This window comes from Spermophilus citellus (assembly GCF_964194105.1).
Source record: "Spermophilus citellus genome assembly, chromosome: 2".
Classification (NCBI taxonomy): domain Eukaryota; kingdom Metazoa; phylum Chordata; class Mammalia; order Rodentia; family Sciuridae; genus Spermophilus; species Spermophilus citellus.
This window is the reverse complement of record NC_138183.1, coordinates 201,573,011-201,593,433: the sequence shown is the minus strand read 5'-3', so window position 1 is coordinate 201,593,433 and position 20,423 is coordinate 201,573,011. Positions and strand designations below refer to the sequence as shown.

The window sequence follows — 20,423 nt, the reverse complement described above, 5'->3', positions numbered from 1 at the left end:
GATTTCTGGAAAGAAAAGAAAAGTAGTTGTTCTATTCTGGTTCACCTTTATTCTTCACAGAACACCTGAACTAACAATATGACCCACACATGATTTGAGTGTGTTTTAAAAAGGCGGGGGTGGGGGGTGGGGAGGGAGGGTTGTGCATATTCCTGGCCATGAATTGATGAGCATTTATTTTATCAAGTTTTTGCATGAGGTATTACATGAAAATATTTTTCCCCAAATTTGCAAATGAGTGTTTATGTTTTGGGAATTTACATTATACAATGATTGTAAAAGTAAGTATGCAAAGGATACTATTTTATTCCACTCTAACAGCTACTTGTTTTTCTTTCAGTGGGGACCATTCCCAATATAAATGGGGACTGGAAACTGCACAATGGTGACAGAGTTCATTATTTTGGGGTTGACAGAGAATGCTATAATTTGTACCATTTTGTTTGTTGTGTTTGTAGGAATTTATGTTGTCACCTTAGTGGGCAATGTCACCATAATCATGTTAATCAGAAGCAGTTCTCAACTACATACCCCAATGTACCTTTTCCTCTGCCATTTGGCCTTTGTAGACATTGGGTACTCCTCATCAGTCACACCTGTCATGCTCACAGGCTTCCTTAGGAAGGGAACTTTTATTCCTATGGCTGGTTGTGTAGCTCAACTCTGTTCTGTGGTGACTTTTGGGACAGCTGAGTGCTTCCTGCTGGCTGCCATGGCCTACGATCGCTATGTGGCCATCTGCTCGCCCCTGCTCTACTCCACCCACATGTCCCCTGGAGTCTGCATGCTCTTAGTGGGGGCTTCCTACCTAGGTGGATGTGTGAATGCTTGGACATTTACTGGCTGTTTACTAAGTCTGTCTTTTTGTGGACCCAATAAAGTCAATCATTTTTTCTGTGACTATTCACCACTTTTAAAGCTTTCTTGTTCTCATGATTTTACTTCAGAAATAATTCCAGCCATCTCTTCAGGCTCCATCATTGTGGTCACTGTGTTTGTTATTGCTGTCTCTTATGTCTACATCCTTTTCTCAGTCCTGAGGATGCGCTCCACCGAGGGGCGCCACAAGGCCTTCTCTACCTGCACCTCCCACCTCACTGCGGTCACTCTGTTCTATGGGACCATTACCTTCATTTATGTGATGCCCAAGTCCAGCTACTCCACTGACCAGAACAAGGTGGTGTCTGTGTTCTACACGGTGGTGATCCCCATGCTGAATCCCCTCATCTACAGTCTCAGAAACAAGGAGGTTAAAGAGGCTATGAGAAAATTGATGACTAGAACTCATTGGTGGTCCTGAAAAATTTGACTTGAATAATAAATACAATATAATGAGGATCCCCTCTTGCAGGTGAAAGAACAATATACTAAGAAAATTATGTGTATGTTTAAAGAATTCTAGACCCATAAATTTCATTGTCCCATTCTTAAGATAATTTTCTGTGTAAAAAAAAAAGTGAATTTAATAATATGGGAACATCTAGTCAAATAAGCTTGCTTTATCCTTTCTCTTTCTACCATTTCTTTTTAAAAATTTTGTTATTTTTAGATATACATGACAGCAGAGTGTATTTTGACATATTAAACATACATGGAGTATAAGTTATTCTAATTAGGATCCTATTCTTGCAGTTGCACTTAATGTGGAGTTTCACTGGTGGTGTATTCATATATGCATGCAAGAAGGTTATGTCTGATACATTCTACTGTCTTCCTATTCTCAAACCTCCTCCCTTTCTCTTATTCCCCTTTACCTACCATTTCTTGTACCTATAAGTAAAAAAATTTGCACACAAGTTCTGTGTTCTTTAAGTGTAGGCTTTAGAATTAAAGCTGTGGAAGCATCTGGAACCTCTTGAATGTAAAATAAAGAGTAGTATTCTGAGACCTCAGTGTGAAAGAGATGGTTTCCATTTTCTACAACATTCTAAGGGTTGGAATCAGTAGAGCATGTGGTTGAAAATCTATTATCCTTTGATTGAGTCTGACAGGATTCCTCTGTGCAAGCCTGATGTAACCACCCCAAGAAGATATCTGAGGTTCTCCCTTAGTTACTAGCTGCTCCCTTTTTGGAATCCATTTCACCAAATACCTTGAATCCCTGAAGGTCTGCCTATTGGGTACTGATTGGGATGAACTGACTCCTGTGGAAATAGTCACATCTTTATTCTTAGATTTTTTTCAGTCTTGGAATTGTATGCTGCACACTTCTAAATAGTATCTTTTGAACAATTTGTTTCTTCTATTTCTATTACCTCTGAAATTAAAAATTCTTGATCTCTTACATATAATCTAACTGAAAATGTTGTAATAGTTCTAAAAATTCTGTCTCTGAATGAGACTAATTTTAATTTTTGAACTTAAAATTATTTGAGTTATCACTAACCTCTGCATTTACTCATCAATTGTTTTTTTCTATGTGAGCACATTTTTAAACAAACAAATAATATTTTAGGAACTTGATTGTGCTTTGATAAAAATATAAACAACAGATTAATCTTAACACATGTTATGTGATTTTTCTATTTAATTATCAACATTGGATGTCTTCAACATGAAGCCCAATTTCCTTAAGTGATGGAAGAAATAGCATGCACATTTCTGGACCTTTGTAGTTTGGCCATAATGGTAGTTTTGAAATTGAAAGTTTGATTGAAGTCTCCTAAAATTTACTTCTTTGGGCCCTTACAATAATATTTAAATGATATTACCTGAATTAAATTATTGCCTGCTCAAAATAACTAGGAATTGCAATTCTCCTGAACTAACCCTGACTGATATATACTAGAGGACTCATTGAGGTCAAGCACTTTATTCCCAAATGGCAAAAATTATCATGATGTCTTCTGTGCACACCTTACTTGTATTGAGAATGAAGAGGTCACTTCTGCCCCTTGGAGGCTAGTGAAATATCCTGATGAATTTAAATGACTTACTTATATGAATTCATAAGATGAATCTGTATTTCCACTAGAGTTTAGGGATTAAACAGCATGAAAGAAAAAAATGTAAATATTTATTTTTCTTACACATTGCATAAAATTATACAGAAGGGGATTCCACATGTAGCCTTCCAGAAGTCAACATTGGATTGATTTTTTACTTAATATGCAATTTGGAACACATATCTTCTTATAACCAAAATACAATAACCCAAGATGACTCATAGGGTAGCTACCTGTGATACATTTCAAGGTGATGACAGGTAGTGAGCTGTATATATTAAGTATTTGACTCATATGAAAAATTCTTTAAAATTTATTTGTGCATTATATTATATATAATAGTGAATTTCATTGTGATTCATGTGAGATCTTGACTTCAGTTTTTCTCATCATCTATCACTGTCTTGGACATTCCCAACAGCCCCTATATTCTCAGAATATTAAAATTGGGAAAGTCCATTCAACATAATTATGTTTTGCTTTTTACACAGATTTATCTGCTTATGTAGATATAATGAAGGCAGAGAGTTGAATTTTATTTGGATCAAGATTTTGTCAGTGTAATTGGATAAAAGGAAAGATCGAGAAAACTCAAATTGTTAGGATCAGAATAAAGAAAGGGGCTGGGAACTTGCCTAGTTCAATGGTAGGGAGTTTGCCTAGCATGAACACATGTACTCTAGGCTCCAGGTTTGAGAACCAAACACTTGAAAAAGAAAGAAAGAGAATGAGTTCCTGAAAATAAATTAGAAAACTAACTTAAGTGGATAAATACTTAGAAAGCATGAGAAAAGAACTACCAAACTAATTCAAGAAGAAATAATAAGCCCATAAAATATAGAGACTGAATTAATAATAAAAAGAAACTCCCATTTGCAAAACTCAGGTCCAGATATCTTCACTGCTGAATTCTAACAAACATTAAAGAATCAGTACAATTCTTCTACAACTAGGACTAGAACACTTCTCAACTCATTTTAAACTGGGAATAAGACCATTGTTAACCTGAAACAAAAACCAGCTGAGACAATTTTGTATCCCTGGGATGAAACCCGCTTGATCATGGTATGCTATTTTCTTAATGTGTTTTTAAATGTGGTTTTCTAATGTTTTATTAAGGAAATATGGAATAATAAAGACCCAGAATATCCAGAGCAATACTGAACAAAAAGAGTGATGCTTGAGAACTCATAATACCTGATTTCAAATTATATAGAGATATATAGTGACAAAAACATCATGGTATTGGCATCAAAATAGACCAATGGAATAGAATAGAAGACACAAAGACAAACATATAGATACAGTCATCTAATACTAGACAAAGGTGCCAAAAACATGTTGAAGAAAATATATCCTTTTTAACAAATAGTGCTGGGAAAACTATATATCAACATGTAAAAGAATAAAAAATATATATAAATAAAAAAGATTCATATCTTTCACCCTACACATAAGTCAATTCAAAGAGGATGAAAAACCTAGGAATCAGACCATAAACTTTGCAAATGCTAGAAGAAAACAGAGTGAACACTTCAACTAATTGTTGTAGGCATTAACTTCTTTGACAACACTCCTAAAACGCAAGAAATAAAACCAAGAATCAATAAGGGAGAGAGCATCAAATTAAGAACCTTCTAAATAGGAAAGAAAATAAGAGAATGAAGATAGAGCCTATGAAAGGAGAAAATTTTGCCAGCTACTCCTCTGACAGGGGGTTCATATCTAGAATACATAAAGAACTAAAAAATTAACCTAAACCTCCAATAAAACCCAAAATAATCCAATCAGTAAATGAACAAAAGAACTAACCAGACATTTCTCAAAAGAAGAAATGTAAGTGACTAGGAAATTTTTTAAAAGTTTGATATCCCTAGCAATCAGAAAATGCAAACAGAAATTACATTGAGAATCCATCTCACTTCAGTTAGGCCCATCATAAAGAATACAAGTAATAAATGGTGGAAATCACGTGGGGGAAAAGGTACACTCATACTTTTGTTGATAGGATTGCAAATTAGCCCTGGAAAGTAGTATGGAGAATCCTCCAAAGACTAGGAACCAATCATATGGAACCACCATATGATCCAGCTGTGCCACTCGTTAGTATTTATTCAAAAGAATTAAAGTCAGGATACTATTATGAAATGTTAATAGTAGAATAACTCAAAATAGCCAACATATGGAACCAGCCCAGATGCTTGTCAACAGATGAATGGATAAAGAAAACATGGTATATATACACAATGGAGTTTTACTTAGTCCTAAAAAAGAATAAAATTATGTCATTTGCTGGTGAATGGATGGAACTGGATAACATTGTGCTAAATGAGATAAGCAAGACTAAGAAAGTCAAGGATCTAAAGTTTTCTTTCATATATGAAAGCTAGAGCAAAATTAGAAAGCAAGAAAAAGAGGATGGCATGAAAATTGAAGTTTATCAATGGGGTAGAAGAAGAGGATTGAGGGGGAGAGAGAAGGGATGGAAAAGGGAGGAACTGTGAAATAAAGTTGACCAAATTATGCTATGTATATCTATGAATACACCACGGTGAATTCCATTTTTATGTATGTCTATAAAGCACTAATTTAAAAAACTGCAAACAAGTAGAAGAAAGATCATTAGAGGAGAGGACTGGGAAAAGAGGAAGGGAGGAAGAGAAGGAGAGTGGAAGTACTGGGAATTAATATGGAGCAAATTATATTCGGTACATGTACAACTATGTCAAAATGAACCTTGCTATTATGTATAATTATCATGTGCTAATTATAAAAAAGAGTTATATATGCTTGCTCATTCCCATTTCAAGTTTTGGCAAATCTTTCCAAGAAGAGAAAACCAAAATTTGAGAGTAATTGTCATATCTAGGTTTTGAAACTCTCAATGTGATTGGTTGACATCCTTTTCCCATTTGTATTGATGATAGATTTTATTTTTTCATATATTCAAAGTAACTAGTGATTGGGAAAATGTCACTATGTGTCATTATTCCCATAACTTTCAGTTAGACCCTGAGAAGCAAAATTGAGGGAGCTGTTTCTGTCTAGTATTCTGTGATACATTCAACCTTGGGCTAAACATATTAATTCTGTAGACTGACAGAAACTCTATTTCCCAGTTTTGTCAATCTCCACCCTTGCAGAAAGATGTAGTGGGCTGAGTTGAGCATATTTCTTTGAGATGGCAATGAGACCTACAGCAATTTGTGGCTGCCTCTTCAATTTAGGTCACTTCACAGACTTTCTTATCCCCTGGCCATAAGAAAAGTCAGGACATTGTTACTCAATCAAAGTCCCAAGAAGTGATCAAAATAATGATCATTCTGGGATTGCATTCTTCACCAGGCTGAACTGGAGAATATTTCTGGAAGTTTCACTTAATTCCTGTTCATAAAGCAAAGTTCAATCATAGAAAAATGGTAACTATTTACTACCAAATCTTAGGAAAACTCTATTTTTTTCAAATCAATCAAAATAAAAAAGTAAACTTTGATTTAGCTTCTCTACAGTGTTTGAAAAAGTAATTGATATTTTTAATTGTCTGAAAAACAAAAGAGTATGTTTTATTGAGTTACAGGTGATAGGAAATGTAATAAAATTTTCATAAATTAGACATTCATGAGGTTCATTTTTTTCTGGTTGTAAATGGCTTTCCAGATTTCCTACATATACATGAAATCTTATTTCCTTAATTTTTTTTCATCAAAGGAATGCTTGTTGATTTTACAGGTGACAATTACATAATTACAAAATCAAATGTGTGTACACTTAGTGGCTAAAGGGAAAATGGGGGGAAACAAAAAATCTAATTGATGATAATTTATAGTAAATTAACCATTAAATTATGGATGAAACTATGTAAATTGTAGAACCATTATATATTATATATATAATGGTTCTACAATTTACATATATAAATTGTATAACCTATATATATATAACCTATTATTATATAAATGTACTATATAATACACAAGTGTATTATATATGTTATATAAATGTACTATATAATTATATATCACACATAATTATATTACATATATTATTCTTTCCTGCTTGGTTCTTTTAATACAATGAAATCACCTAACTATACCAGAAATTAGATCTGGAGTTATAGTGGTGTCTATTTTTCAATTGGATAGAAAACTGGGCAGAGTTAGGCCTGCATTCATATTCAAGCTCTATCTATTGTATACTTAAGTGCAAATAATTTATTCTCCCTTATAACTATTTCCTCCTAAGTATTATTTGGGGGAGACAGGGTTAAAATGCTATAAATACAGTCCCATCAGAAAATAAATGGTTAGTACTTGCTAGTTCCATTCCTATTTGCTAAAACTCACATGGCTTTTAAAAAACTTTTCCTGATAGGTGCATATCAGTATTTGCCTGCTCATAAGCATATCTGTAACACTGTAGCAGGTTCTGCTTGGTTGGTCCAAGTGATCCCTACCTACTTCAGCTTGGTCTGGAGTTTGCAGTTCTCTCTTTGGCTTTCAGTTTTCTAAGTCTTATGAAATTTAATGCAAATTTACATGAAGTGAAACGTGCGTGTCTTCAGTGTATAATCACTGTCTACTATGCATTTGCCTGTGTAACACGAGCAGCTCTTATCATGCAGAACATTAACATCAGCCAAGGGGCCTACCCAGATCCCTTCCTAGCCAGGAACCAATGTAATGTAAGACCAGGAAGACTTTTCCCCCACGTTATGAGAGTTTTGTAGTTTAATATCTTCCATTTATGGCTTTGATCTATTTTGAGTTAATTTTTTTGTATGATATGAGTCCAACTTAACTCCTGGTTATGCCATTAAGAGTATGAACAAAAAGAGAAAAACATATAAGCTGAACCTCATTAAAATTGAATTTCCTTCATTCCAAAGGAAACTATAAAGAAAGCAGAAAAATAAAGAAAGTAGAAAAACAATTTTCAGAATGAGAGAAAATATTTTCATATCCTATATCTGATTAGGAATGTGTATTTATCATTATAAAAATGCTTAAAATTCAAACAAATAATCTAATTAAAAATGGTGGGGAAAGGACTTGGAAATGTATTTCTCCAAATTAGATAAATAAATGGTCAATAAATTGACGAAAAGTTGCTGGACATTAATCATCGGGCAAATGCAATTCAAACCCACAATAATACACTACTGCACACTCACTATCACCATGTGGACTTTCATCATCTGGTTTCCCACGACAGAACCTCACTATCACAGACACAATCAGAAGGCAGCAATGCACAGCACTTTCTAGCACTATGAGGTCCAAAAATTAGAAGTTATTTACCTTCTTGGTCTAAGACAGTTGAAATAATATTATCTCCATGGTCTAAGCACTTTAAAATTATCTGTTCCTTGAGAATTTGAACCAAATAATTGTTAAACCATCTAGCCTAATTTATGCTCTAAGGCAGAGGGAATTAGGAAGAATAGCTTTTTACAGATTTCTCAATATTGTCCACAGAAATTGGTATGTTAAAAAGTCTATTGCTCTTTTGGCTGTCCCTCCATCCCCCGAAATTCATCCATTCCATTCTAATTCCAAAAATGTGTTTGAATAGACTTGAACAAATTATTCTCTTAAGTTGACTTTAATTTTCTCTGGATGATGCTCCTATCGTCACATTTAATTCAAATTATATGTGTTTGTACTGTGCTCTTTTAAAATTAATTACAAGAGTTATCTCTTTTTCTCATTCTTTCTCCTTCTCTCCCTCCCATCGTCCCTTCCTTTCTTCACTTCCTTCTTTCTTCCCCTCCTCTTTTCTTACCTGCTTCCTTTTTCTTTCTTCTTTACCATCTCTCTTTAATATAAAATCTTCTTTTTCCCCCAAAGCAAATAATATCACAAAAATATAGCATTTCATAGCATTTTAACATGTTTACTGCATGTGTGAGCGCGCGTACACACACACGTACATAGTGTGACATTTAAAAACATCTTAAAACTGCAATATTTGCAGTAGGAAAATGGTGAGGCTAGAATATATCAATTAGCACTTTAATTATTTCATATACATAATGATGATTTTTACTGTAAATAAACCATTTTTTCAGTTTTAAACATTAGTGTGCAGTAGTTTTTTTTTTTAAATCATTAAGATTTTTTTTTTATTTGTCAAATAAGAAAAAAATTGAATTACACTGCCTACTACTTTCCTTAGGGCTATCTGCATTTCTTTGTTCCTTAGACTGTAAACTATGGGGTTCAGCAGAGGTGTCAGCACTGTATATGTGACAGCCATCAGCATGTCTTCATGGAAGGAATCGCTGTTCTTGGGCCTCAGGTAGACAAAGCAAGCAAATCCATAGTGTATAGACACGACCGTGAGGTGGGAGGAACAAGTCGAGAAGGCCTTATACCTCCCCTTTGCAGAGGGCATCTTCACAACTAAGGACACAATGAAGACATAGGAAATCATAATTAAAATAAAGCTTCCCACCAACACAAAGGCAGAGAGCACAAAAATAGCCATTGCTTCATGGGAAGTGTAATCACAAGCAAGGTGAACCACAGGTGAAATGTCACAGAAGAAGTGCTGGATGTTGTTGGAGTCGCAAAAAGATAAGTTGAATATAATGATGGTGATGCAGAGAGAAATTAGGAACCCAACCACCCAGGAGGCCATCATGAGCTGAAAGCAGATCTTTATCGTCATCAGGACAGGATAATGAAGAGGGTTGTGGATGGCAGTGTAACGGTCGTAGGACATGGCAGCCATGATGAAACAGTTGTTGGCTGCCAGACCAAAGAAGAAAAACATCTGTGTGGCACACTCAGGAAGAGAAATCGTCTTGCTCTTTGAGAGCAAGTCCACTAGCATGCGGGGGATGATTACCATCGTGGTACAGGTTTCTGAAAAGGACAGGCCAAAGAGGAAAAAGTACATGGGGGTGTGGAGGTTGTGACTGAGCTTGATGGCCACCATTATGGACACATTTGCAAGTAGGATGGTAACATGGGAGGAGAAAATCACTACAAAGAGGAGATTCTGTAGGTTTGGGAAACTGGAAAATCCCCACAGAAGGAATGTGTTTACTGCTGAGTGATTGCCCATCTTCCTGTTAGGCATAGACACTTGGTACCAATAACACAGATGCTCTTGGTCAAGACTCGGAGATAATTGGAAAAATCTCCTTTGATACTAATGCTGCCTGGACTTTAATTTTGAGCCCCTGGACAAATTCTATAAGGCAACTCTTATAGAATTTTAGTAAAGAGACTTAAATGTACTTGACAAAAGTCAGGATCAGGAGTCTGAATGATGAGGGGAATGATTCTAGCATGAGAATGTGTATAAATGCCACAGAGGGCATCCAAGTATCTTCTTGGATTCTACTCAGAAAAGTACTCTTTCTCTCTCTTTTCTGCATTCTGGATCTGCAAGGAAGAGACAAAATACTAATAAAAGTCTTACCAACTGATTTTGACACGTCACATTTTTCAAATCTTTTTAAAAATATAATGATACCGTGGCACTCAGGAGTCCCTAGTAAAATATTGATAGAATAAGATAATTCAATAACTTAAATAATTTAATATTAATATAATGTTTAAAAATTCTGGAGAGATCAGTAAAATTTTTGAGAAGAACTTCCAAATTTCTTTCATCTTTGCTTTCCACATATGATGGCTCCAAGGATGATATTTTTGACAATGATTAAATCAAATAAATTAATTTAACTTGTTGCAATCTCTGGGCTTCTATATTTGATAATAACTGAATCTTGAGATGTATAAGATTAATTGTTCTTAATATAATAGTTCTTAAAACATATCAGTAAAGTTTCAGTTCTTAAGAACTTGTCAATGAAGTTCTTTCCCATGTGCGTATCCCAAGATAATATGATGGGCTAACGTGGATCTTTTTTGAAGATACTGTCTCATTCCAGAATGGGAAATTTGGTTATATTCTGATCAACTTTTGAGTTGTTAGCAGAACCTCCAGGACACTTTGTAGCTAGTGTACTTGACTGGTTTGCTTTGTTGTACATATCTGAAAGACTCAATTTCCTCAGATCAATTTGGCAAGCAAACTTCTAGTTTGATTGTTCTTTAAACATACAATCCACAAAGGCGATGAGGGCAGAAAAATGTTATGAGGACTTCCCATAAAATTTTTGTTTTAACCTTGGCTTCTCTTAAAGATGAAGGGAAAAAAGTGACGAGGAAGCAGGTGTGTAAAAAGAGAGGTAATGGTTGGTAATTATTCTGAAGGATTCACAAAGGTGAAAGAGGAATGAAGACAAAAGAGAAAACAATTCTGTTATTAGCCAAAGAGTTGCTGTCTTGTATTTGCATTGCCACTATGGTCAAAGAATACAAGAGAAGCCAAGGCAGGTGGCCAGCACCTACTCAATACCTACAATGTGCCAGACAATATACAAGGGCTAGACAGAGCTGGCTCCTGTAGTCCTCACAAGTTTATATGAGGATTTGTCACTCTGATTTTATAAAACACGAGGTATGGAGTGTTTGCATGACTATTGGAGATCATAAATTCAATAGATATTAATGAAATATCAATGATTTAGGAATGGGAAACACAATGTGGAACCAGAGATATAGGACGTCTGTGAGGTGAGAGTTCATGACTACTGTTGTTTGTGCAGTCAGGGAAGCCCTCTCTGAGGAAGTGACATACGTAAATGGAGTATAGAATGACAACATGCAGAGAATATGTGAAGATCAGACGAAAGAACATCGCAGGCACAGGGCTCAGCTACTGCATACCGTGACAAGCGACTAAGTCATTCAGGATCACCGTAGGTGAATTTGGTTGGCATGGAATAATCACATCAAGACAGAGACAATATCTTTTTCTTGGGATTCTTCAGGAAAGGCTCTTCTGCTCCAGCCCCCACAAGAGAGGCAGACAAAAAAGAGGAGGAGGACATTCTGAAACCCTTTTTTATTGAGGGGAAGACACTGAGAAAGTTCCACCCCAATGAGGGGGGTCAGGTTTCAGGGGGTTGAGTCTAGCTTCGTGATGTCTTATGGTCATCTTGGAAGGCCACACCCATCTCATGTGCTGTGTGTGGGTCATGGGCAGAGCCAGCAAAAAGGACACATATGTCTCCAGTCCACACAGAGAGGCAACGTCAGTCCAGTCCCCTTGTATACTCACGCTCATAGTTCACACCCCACAGCCCATGGCTGGCCCACAACAACTACAGATATCCTGAGGTGGGCCATAAATCTACTCAAGCAATCTTCAATCAAGATTCATGAGGCTTCTCTTTGAGACCACTTCACAAAGGCTCTTTCCTCTGAAGGTTTCTCAGTCGATTCACTTCTAAAGCAAAATTTCCATTCTTATTGCTTCTGCTACCACTCATTTTGTACCACTCCCCAATTCCGGTCTCTATAAGAAAAGACTTAAATTTCCTTTGGCACATCTCCAGTTTCAGAATGTTCTCCAAGTACTGGACGCAAAATTTTCAGAACACAAGTAACCATATCCCTCGCATATCAGAGGTTTTTCCTGTTTCCTGATTTATAGACATCAGAGTGCTACTATCCAACACATTTTCACTCTTTCCACATTTTTTACCCCAATAAGTCACTTCCATAATTACAGTATTCTGTTTATTGACACCTTGGTTATTTTTATCCCCTCTGCTATTGCCCTACATCTATCCTATGGGGTGAACATTATATGTGCTTCCTTCTCCTAGACCTAGTCTCACCTCTACCAGCTTTTTAATTTCCTATCTATAAATGTGCTGTCTCTTCACTATAAACATCTTTTAGATCCCCTTTTCTTACAAACTAGATATACTAATAACTTCTACCTTTTTTGCATGTTTCAATTATACAGTTTCATATATCCTTATAGCTACTGTAAGATATAAATATTATTAAACTGAAATATTTGATTTGCCAAAGTTATACAGTTGGTAGGTTCATACTTACATACTTTGGAGCATACTTACTGCAGGGCATTGAATGTCTGGAGAACCACTTGCATGGCTAGTTTATTCTAAGCTTCCCCAAGTGCAAGTGCTCTAGTGTGGGTTCAAGGTGTTACCTGTCCATCAACCATATTGGAGAAACATCCCTCAGCTTCTCAAATACAGCATGTCCTTTCTTGGTTTGTCCACTTTGCATGTTATTTTCTCTAGCCTGCCTTTCTCTGCCTACTAAAAACACAGCTTTCTTGAAAAGACAATGCAAATATCATTCCTCCTTGGAAGGCTCCTCCTTGGTTTTTCGTCATTTCTTCTGAACTAACGTGTCATTGTATTGTGATAAAATGTTTTTTATAAGCTGGACTTCAGCTTATAATTCCTCTCCAATACATTGTTTTCCTTTGCCTTTATTTATATGTGCTAAAGTTAGTTGATTGCTCTATAAACAGATTTTAAGAACTGTGGCACCTAGCAATATGAATGGAAGAATAGGTGTATTCTAAATGCTTTCTTAATTTAATTTATGAATGTCAAATAACAACAGAAGCAAACAAAAAACTTCTTAAAATTGCAACAGTGGTGGCATAGAGCCTAGGAGAAAGCAACTCTCATTTCTGCACAATCGTGACTATACCTATTTATTATAGAATCAATTCACACTCAACCTGTAAGTAGACTGCTTCCCAGAGGTGTATTAGAATTACTAGGAAAGTTTTATCAATAATTCACCTCTACATACTAACACCCTCCACAAGTTTTTGGCACCTGTCTCCCTGATATCAGGGTATGTATTGTTTGACAATATTTCTCTGTGATTTTGATTGAGAATCTTTCAATTCTGTGACAGTTTTCTTGTATGTCAAAGGTAAATTATGATTTCTTCATGCTATTTAAGTACAGCCACAATATAAGATAAGGTCAGCATGACATTATTTCCATTCTCCACAACAATCCTGGCAACTGCTGGAGAACAAGATCCTTATAATGTTGGATAAACTCTTCTGTTTATTTTTCTCAAAACTTACCCTCTTTTACACCAGGCTTCTGGAGTTTGACATTCACTCTTCGTTTTCAGATCTTCAAACTTTCCCCATCCAGTTTTCTGAGTTTGCTCTATAGCTAAAATAAGGAATTGGCAACTTTCTTAATTTCCAGCTTATCTGTGTCCATAGTTTCTTTGAAACCTTGTATAAGGCTATGGACACCCACAAGTATTTGATTATTGGAAGTTATAGAATGATGTTCATTGTAAAGAGTAAGAACAATTTAAAACTCCCTCCACTCACTTTCCAGTCTCTTTAAAATCATAAGGTAATTAATCTGGAGAAAGAATTTAGTCTCATATCTCCACTATGTACTTTTTACTCTTATTTTACATATCTCTTAATGCTGGGATAATATTTAAGGTGATTTTGAATGCTCGTAATGAGTCCCTTATGAATTTAGAATCTCTGTAACATGAAAGGTAGTGCCATCCTCATTTCAGGAAAATGAAAATTTTTAATGAGAGTCCTGGGTCATTGGGAACAATTATCTTGAGACTCCTACTTTAGATACAAGGAGTCTTGCCTCTGTATTGCCCAATGTGTGGCCACAAAAAATGATTTTTAATCTTCACACACCATGGGGAGCTTTCAATGATGTGTGTAACACAGAAATGATTTGAATTCAACTTGTGAAAAATGTATCTTAGAATGTAGATAATTCCCACAGTACTATTTTACATCCCGCACAATATCATTTATTTTATAATTCTGAAAATCTGCCAAGTCTCTATGGTCTCTTCTACCTCATTCATAGGACAGGGAATGGGGTGTCAAGAGAACTTAGTACCTGGGGAAACAGGAGGAGGGTAGGAAGAAAATGAGCATAAAGTATGTTTCCTGGGATTGCTTTCTCATGGGTTCAACTCTGCAGAAGACCTTGATGAAAAGGAAAGTCATTTTCATCCATCCCCAGTTAAGCACCATCATTGTAATAAGCACAAGTGGCTCCTAATTCCTTGTATCATCATCTTGCCCTCAAATCACTAACCATCTGTACTATCTTCTACCTAATGTTCTAACAAGTCTTATCTTCAGTATCTGTTTTCATAAGCTCAATGCTTCAAACAACTCAAGCAACACATTGTTTTCTAATTAAATCCTGCCTTTTCCTTATTATTTTTTCTGTTCCTTCAGTCTGAAAAGTCCTTTTCCTGATTCTACCTACACAAAATTTTGTCCTTTAAGGCTCAGAAAAAATGACACCTCATCCATGAAGACCTGTTTGCATCATGCATGAAAACAGAGAAAGCACAGCTATTAAGAAGGAAGCCTACCAGGAGAGGTACTTTCTTTGAATGATCTCCACTGGGTTCCAGAATTTGCTACGTTATGCCGTGTAGGAGTCTAGATAGCAGTACATAATAAATTAAAGAACTTTTTGAAGTTAGGTAGTGAAGTTAGGTAGTGTTTTAGAGCCTTTGTTTTACAGGGGATCAGCCCAGACAATTAGAATAGAAAAATCTGGAAGTGCCCATAGCCACCTGCTGAATGACACAGTGATTTCAAAACAATAATAGCAAAAATGTCCTGTTGCTGCAAGTTTGGACCAATCTGAGGTGCCATTCATGCTTCTGTTACCTGTGGGCTGGGGCTGAAACTGCACTTCAGCTGGTACTGCATCCTCATCTACAGCCTTCCAATGCCTCCTTCTGTTTATCTCCCTCCCTGAGATCATTCTTTTACTAAAATACTAGCCTGAGTATTGCTAAGTATCTTCTTTTGGAAAACTTGTGAGATGACAGAGTGCCAATGAACACAGGAATAAGGACTGCATGTGCTTAACTATGCACACTCAAAAAATTAAAAAACAATGAAGCATAAGCACCATGTTCTGACTACTGGCCCAGATTCTTGAAAAACAGTTATAATCCTTAGCCATCATTGCCAGTCATGTAGTCATACATCTGAATCTATGTCTACAGGCCATACTGTACTTGTTCCTCGTGGTGCTAGGATTTCTGCTTCTTGCTAATTGGTCCATGTTATTAGATATTGCTATTTTTCTTACACATTAATTTATTGGACATTTCATGAAGTTTGAGTTCACATCTTTGCTTTTTTTGTGGTAATGATACAATGTGCCAAAGACATATGGGGCTGGATGATGCTACAGCTCTGTGTCTCTCTACCTCTAAACCATTGGTCTATCTGCTTTGTGTTCATCCTCTGCTCTTCCAAATGCAATGTCAGCTAGCTCCAGGAAGATTAACAAACCATATCAATATCATTTCTTGCTAGAAAAATGGAGCTAAGAACACTGTCCATCCAGATTATAAAGAAATATGTGCAGGTTACACATCAAAATAATGTTTTTAACCATATTCCTGATAACAGTAACCTAGAGCATGAATCATTTCATTCATTAGCTCATTATTTATTCAGAATACAATGAGTGTTTATTCAGAATACAATTCCAGGCACTTGCCTTGGCTATCAGAAATACGAGTGAAATACAGCCAGAGATGTCTGCCCTCGTGGAATGTAACTTTTATCATCTCCAAAACTGAAAAAGAGGGACTATGGTATAGCATTAGCTTAATATGCCAGAAATTAGAAAGGAATAATTCAATAACATTGTTTAGCAGAGTAGTTACCAATTAAATTCAAATTTTTAAAAATTCTTCAACTGGTTCTTAGAGAGGAGCTTAGCAAGAAAGATAAAAACTGCAAAGTAAATATTTATAATAAATACACAAAGGATAAAGAGAAAGGAATAAAAGTATTTCACTACAGAAGATCATCAATCCAAAGGACAACAGCAAGAGAAGAAGAAAGGACAAGTGATATGTAAAACAACCACAAAACAATTACCTAAATGTCAGTAATAAATCCTTACCTATCAATAATTACTTTAATTACAAATGGACTAAGTATGTCAAAGACATAAAGATGGTGAAAAGATTTGTGGGGTGGGGGGCAGTGAACTGGGGATCGAACCTAGTGATGTTCTGACACTGAGCTATATTCTTATTTATTTGTTTGTTTAAGACATGGTTTTGCTAAGTTGCTGAGGCTGGCCTGGAACTTGTGGGATTACAGGTGTGAACCACCAGGACTGGTTTGAAAAGGCTTTTTAAATTGAGTGTGGTGGCTCATGCTTGTAATCCCAGTGACTTGGGAGGCTGAGGCAGGAGGATCTTGAATTCAAAGCCAGCCTCAGCAACTTAGCAAGGTCCTAAGCAACTTAGTGAGATCCTTTCTCAAAAAATACATATACATAAAAAAAGGAGCTGGGGTGTAACTAAGTGGTTAAGTGTCCCTGGGTTCAATCTCTGGTACCAAAAATAAAGAATAAAAATAAAAAGCTTTATAAAAGATGCCCAAGTATATACTCATCGAAGAAACTCCCTTAAGCTTTAAGGATATGCATTGACTGAAAGTGAAGAGATGGAAAAAGATGGTTCTTTTAAAAAATTTTTCTTTTTATAAATGGCAACCAGAATAGATCAGAGATGTTTCTTTTTTTAATAAATGGAAACCCAAATGGACCAGAGGTAGCTATAATCCCATCACACAATACAGAGGAGCTGATGAATCTCAGAAGAAGGTACCCTTTGTGTGGGGGTGTATATGAATACTATTCCTGCCAATCTTCTGAGGAAGCATTATATTAAGTCACCTCTATATCATCACATTTATTCACTTTTTCTTTCACCTGCTTGGACCTCTTAGAAATCCCTCCCATCTTTAGTTAGATTAATTTCATTAAGGCAGAGAAAACTGCAGTATAGAACTCTAATGATTATTACCCCACAGAACAATCAATTTGAACATCTATCCAGGCATGAAAATACCTTCATAAAAGCTACAGAAATCAGGTGATAGATCACAGTACTTGGTTAGAGCACAATAATAAGAAATAATGTGCTGAAGTGGGCAGGATTGATAGCTTTGCATAACCTGCACCTCCCCCACCCTCCACACTTCAGGCAGCGCCAGCACAGGCAGACATCATGCGCTTGGGAAAAAAAGAGAGAAATAAACATAGGGTTCTGCCTTAGTCTTCAACACAGTATGAACCAGCACTGGACAGACCTCAGTAAAATCCAACATTGAATAAACCTCTACCACTCCTGATTCTAGGCTGGTACCTGCAGACTGAGCCTCAAAATTTGCTCTTGTGCCACCGTGGGAACCCATTACTCCATGATATGGGCTTGATCTCTAATGTGCATAGCTGCTGACTGATTACAGCAAACTTGGGTTTAGATAAATCCTTTTTTAAAATAAAAGTTTTCAATTGCATATGGACACAATATCTTTATTTTATTTATTTATTTTAATGTGCTGCTAAGGATAGATTCCCATACCTCACATGTCCTAGGCAAGTGCTCTACCACTGAGCCACAACCCAGGAGGCCTCAGTGGCCAGAGAGTCATACTTTAACCACAATAATGATAACTATGGGAGGTAATGCATATGTTGATTATCTAGATTTAACCATTCCATAATGCATATACACTTCAGAACATCATGTCATGTTATAAATAAATACATGCAATTATGTCAATTTAAAACAAAGAAAAAGAGAAGTAAAAAAATTACAATATAATGAACTGAGAGAAAACAGAATTTTTAAAAAATCAGCAAAGACAGTAGACCTGTGGAACAATATCAAATAGTCCAACATATATATTATGGGAGGCTCAGAGAAGCAGAGAAAATGAAAGGTCATAAAAATAGTTGAAGAATAAATTATTAAAAATGTTCCAAATCTAGTAAAAACTGTTAACCTAAGGGGGGGGGGGAATCTCAGTGAATAATAAGCAAGATACACACACACACACACACACACACACATACACTCTCTCTCTCTCTCACACACACACACAAGTTATGAGCACAATACTACCATGCCAAAAGCTAAAAGTGAAGAAATCTTCAAAGGTGCCATAGTATAAGAACACATTTCAATACAATTTCTTAATTATTTATGTAGGGAGAAGAAAAAAGAATAATTAAATATAAAATAACATATAACTCAATATTTCATTATTAGGGTACAAATATATTTGAATTTAAATAGAAAATAAAACAATCAGGTGTTTGTCCCTGAATGTAGACACATCATGAATAAGACAGCTACAAATGCAACCTACTATTGGTGTGCTGCCTCAGCAACATAAACAACTGTTTTAAAAACAACATAAACAACTGAACAGCATTTGTATTATTGCTACTCATTTTTGCAATGGTAAGAAAATGTCAATTTCGTTGCTTTTGGACTGTGGCTGCATTGTCAGTTAAAAAAAATTAAAATTTAATACCATTAAAAACACACACCGCTGGGGATGTGACTCAAGTGGTAGTGTGCTCGCCTGGCACTGGGTTCGATCCTCAGCACCACATACAAATAAAATAAAGACGTTGTGTCCACCAAAAACTAAAAAATAAATATTAAAAAATTCTCTCTCTCTCTCTCTCTCTCTCTCTCTCTCTCTCCTCTCTCTCTCTTTTAAAAAAACACACACACATTATACACAGAGAGAGCAATGATGTGATTAATTACTGCTGAAAGCTGGAAAATACTGGAATGAAAAATTTCTAGATGTAAAAGGAAAAACCTGTCAAAAAACAATTTTAAGCCTATGCAGATATCTTTCAAAAATTAAGGAAAATAAATGTTTTCAAATAAAACAGGCAATAATTTTTTGTATGTGGACTGAAACATCAATAAAAATATAGAGGAAAAATTTCAAACTGTAGGAAAATAGTTTCAGACTGTAATTAGATGTATATGAACTAATTAAATACACTGGAAGTGATAAATATGTTAACTTTTGTTGACAGGTTTTTCTATTGTTTACATCCATGAAATCAAAAGCAACCTGAACACATGAAATGAAAGCAAGTATATATCATCTTCTGGATTGGGAAATTCAACATAATAAAGATGTCAATCCCATGATATTAATCCTAACATACTTGTGTGGTTAATTTCAAATAAAATTCCAGTTGTATTTTTTAAAAGAAATTACAAATTAATTTTATAATTAATATGGAAGGACTTCTGCATAAACATGGTAAATTAGTTACGTGCATCTAATTTTACTTCCTTTCAAAATCCCACTAAGCTCCCAGAAAGGGGATTTTTAAATTTTTATTTTACATTATTTATTGAAATATAGTTTCATATAATGCATAAATGTTAGGCATATAGTTTGAGAATTTTAGACAAATGTATATATCCATGTAGCACAAGGTATAGCACATATAGCACCCTGCAAGACATACATCAAAACTAAGAAAAATGCCATCAAGGAAAGATTGTGTGTTTTCAAACCACAGGTTTGAGGACTTTTTAAAGATTTTCAGAATTAAAATGAACACATTTATTTAAAATGTATTTTACACCCATGTAACCAAAACCACACACAATCAAATAAAAATACATTTCAATCACCTCTCAATTGATTATTTCTGCCCCTTTGAAATCCATTTTTTCCCCTCTGCTGGCCCCAGGCAACTCCAGGTTTGCTTTTTGAACAAAATAGATTAGATTATCTTTA

General features: G+C 35.4%; 2 protein-coding genes across 2 annotated transcripts in view; one reads left to right on the top strand and one right to left on the bottom strand.

The window, feature by feature from the left end:
* LOC308641762 (uncharacterized protein) overlaps positions 1-20,423 on the bottom strand; it is a gene marked incomplete at both ends in the record, with an annotated part of 46,476 nt that overhangs the window by 9,118 nt on the left and 16,935 nt on the right. Inside the window, 3 exons of the mRNA XM_081280370.1 lie at positions 1,094-1,234; positions 9,099-9,963; positions 13,893-13,986. Coding sequence (XP_081136496.1) covers positions 1,094-1,234; positions 9,099-9,963; positions 13,893-13,986 — 1,100 coding nt within the window. The remainder of the gene's footprint in view (positions 1-1,093; positions 1,235-9,098; positions 9,964-13,892; positions 13,987-20,423) is intronic.
* On the top strand, positions 362-1,300 carry LOC308637765 (olfactory receptor 5P80-like; the record flags this gene model as incomplete). The annotated part of the gene is made up of 1 exon (XM_081274540.1): positions 362-1,300. The coding sequence occupies one exon, from the start codon at positions 362-364 to the stop codon at positions 1,298-1,300; it is 939 nt and encodes a 312-aa protein (XP_081130666.1).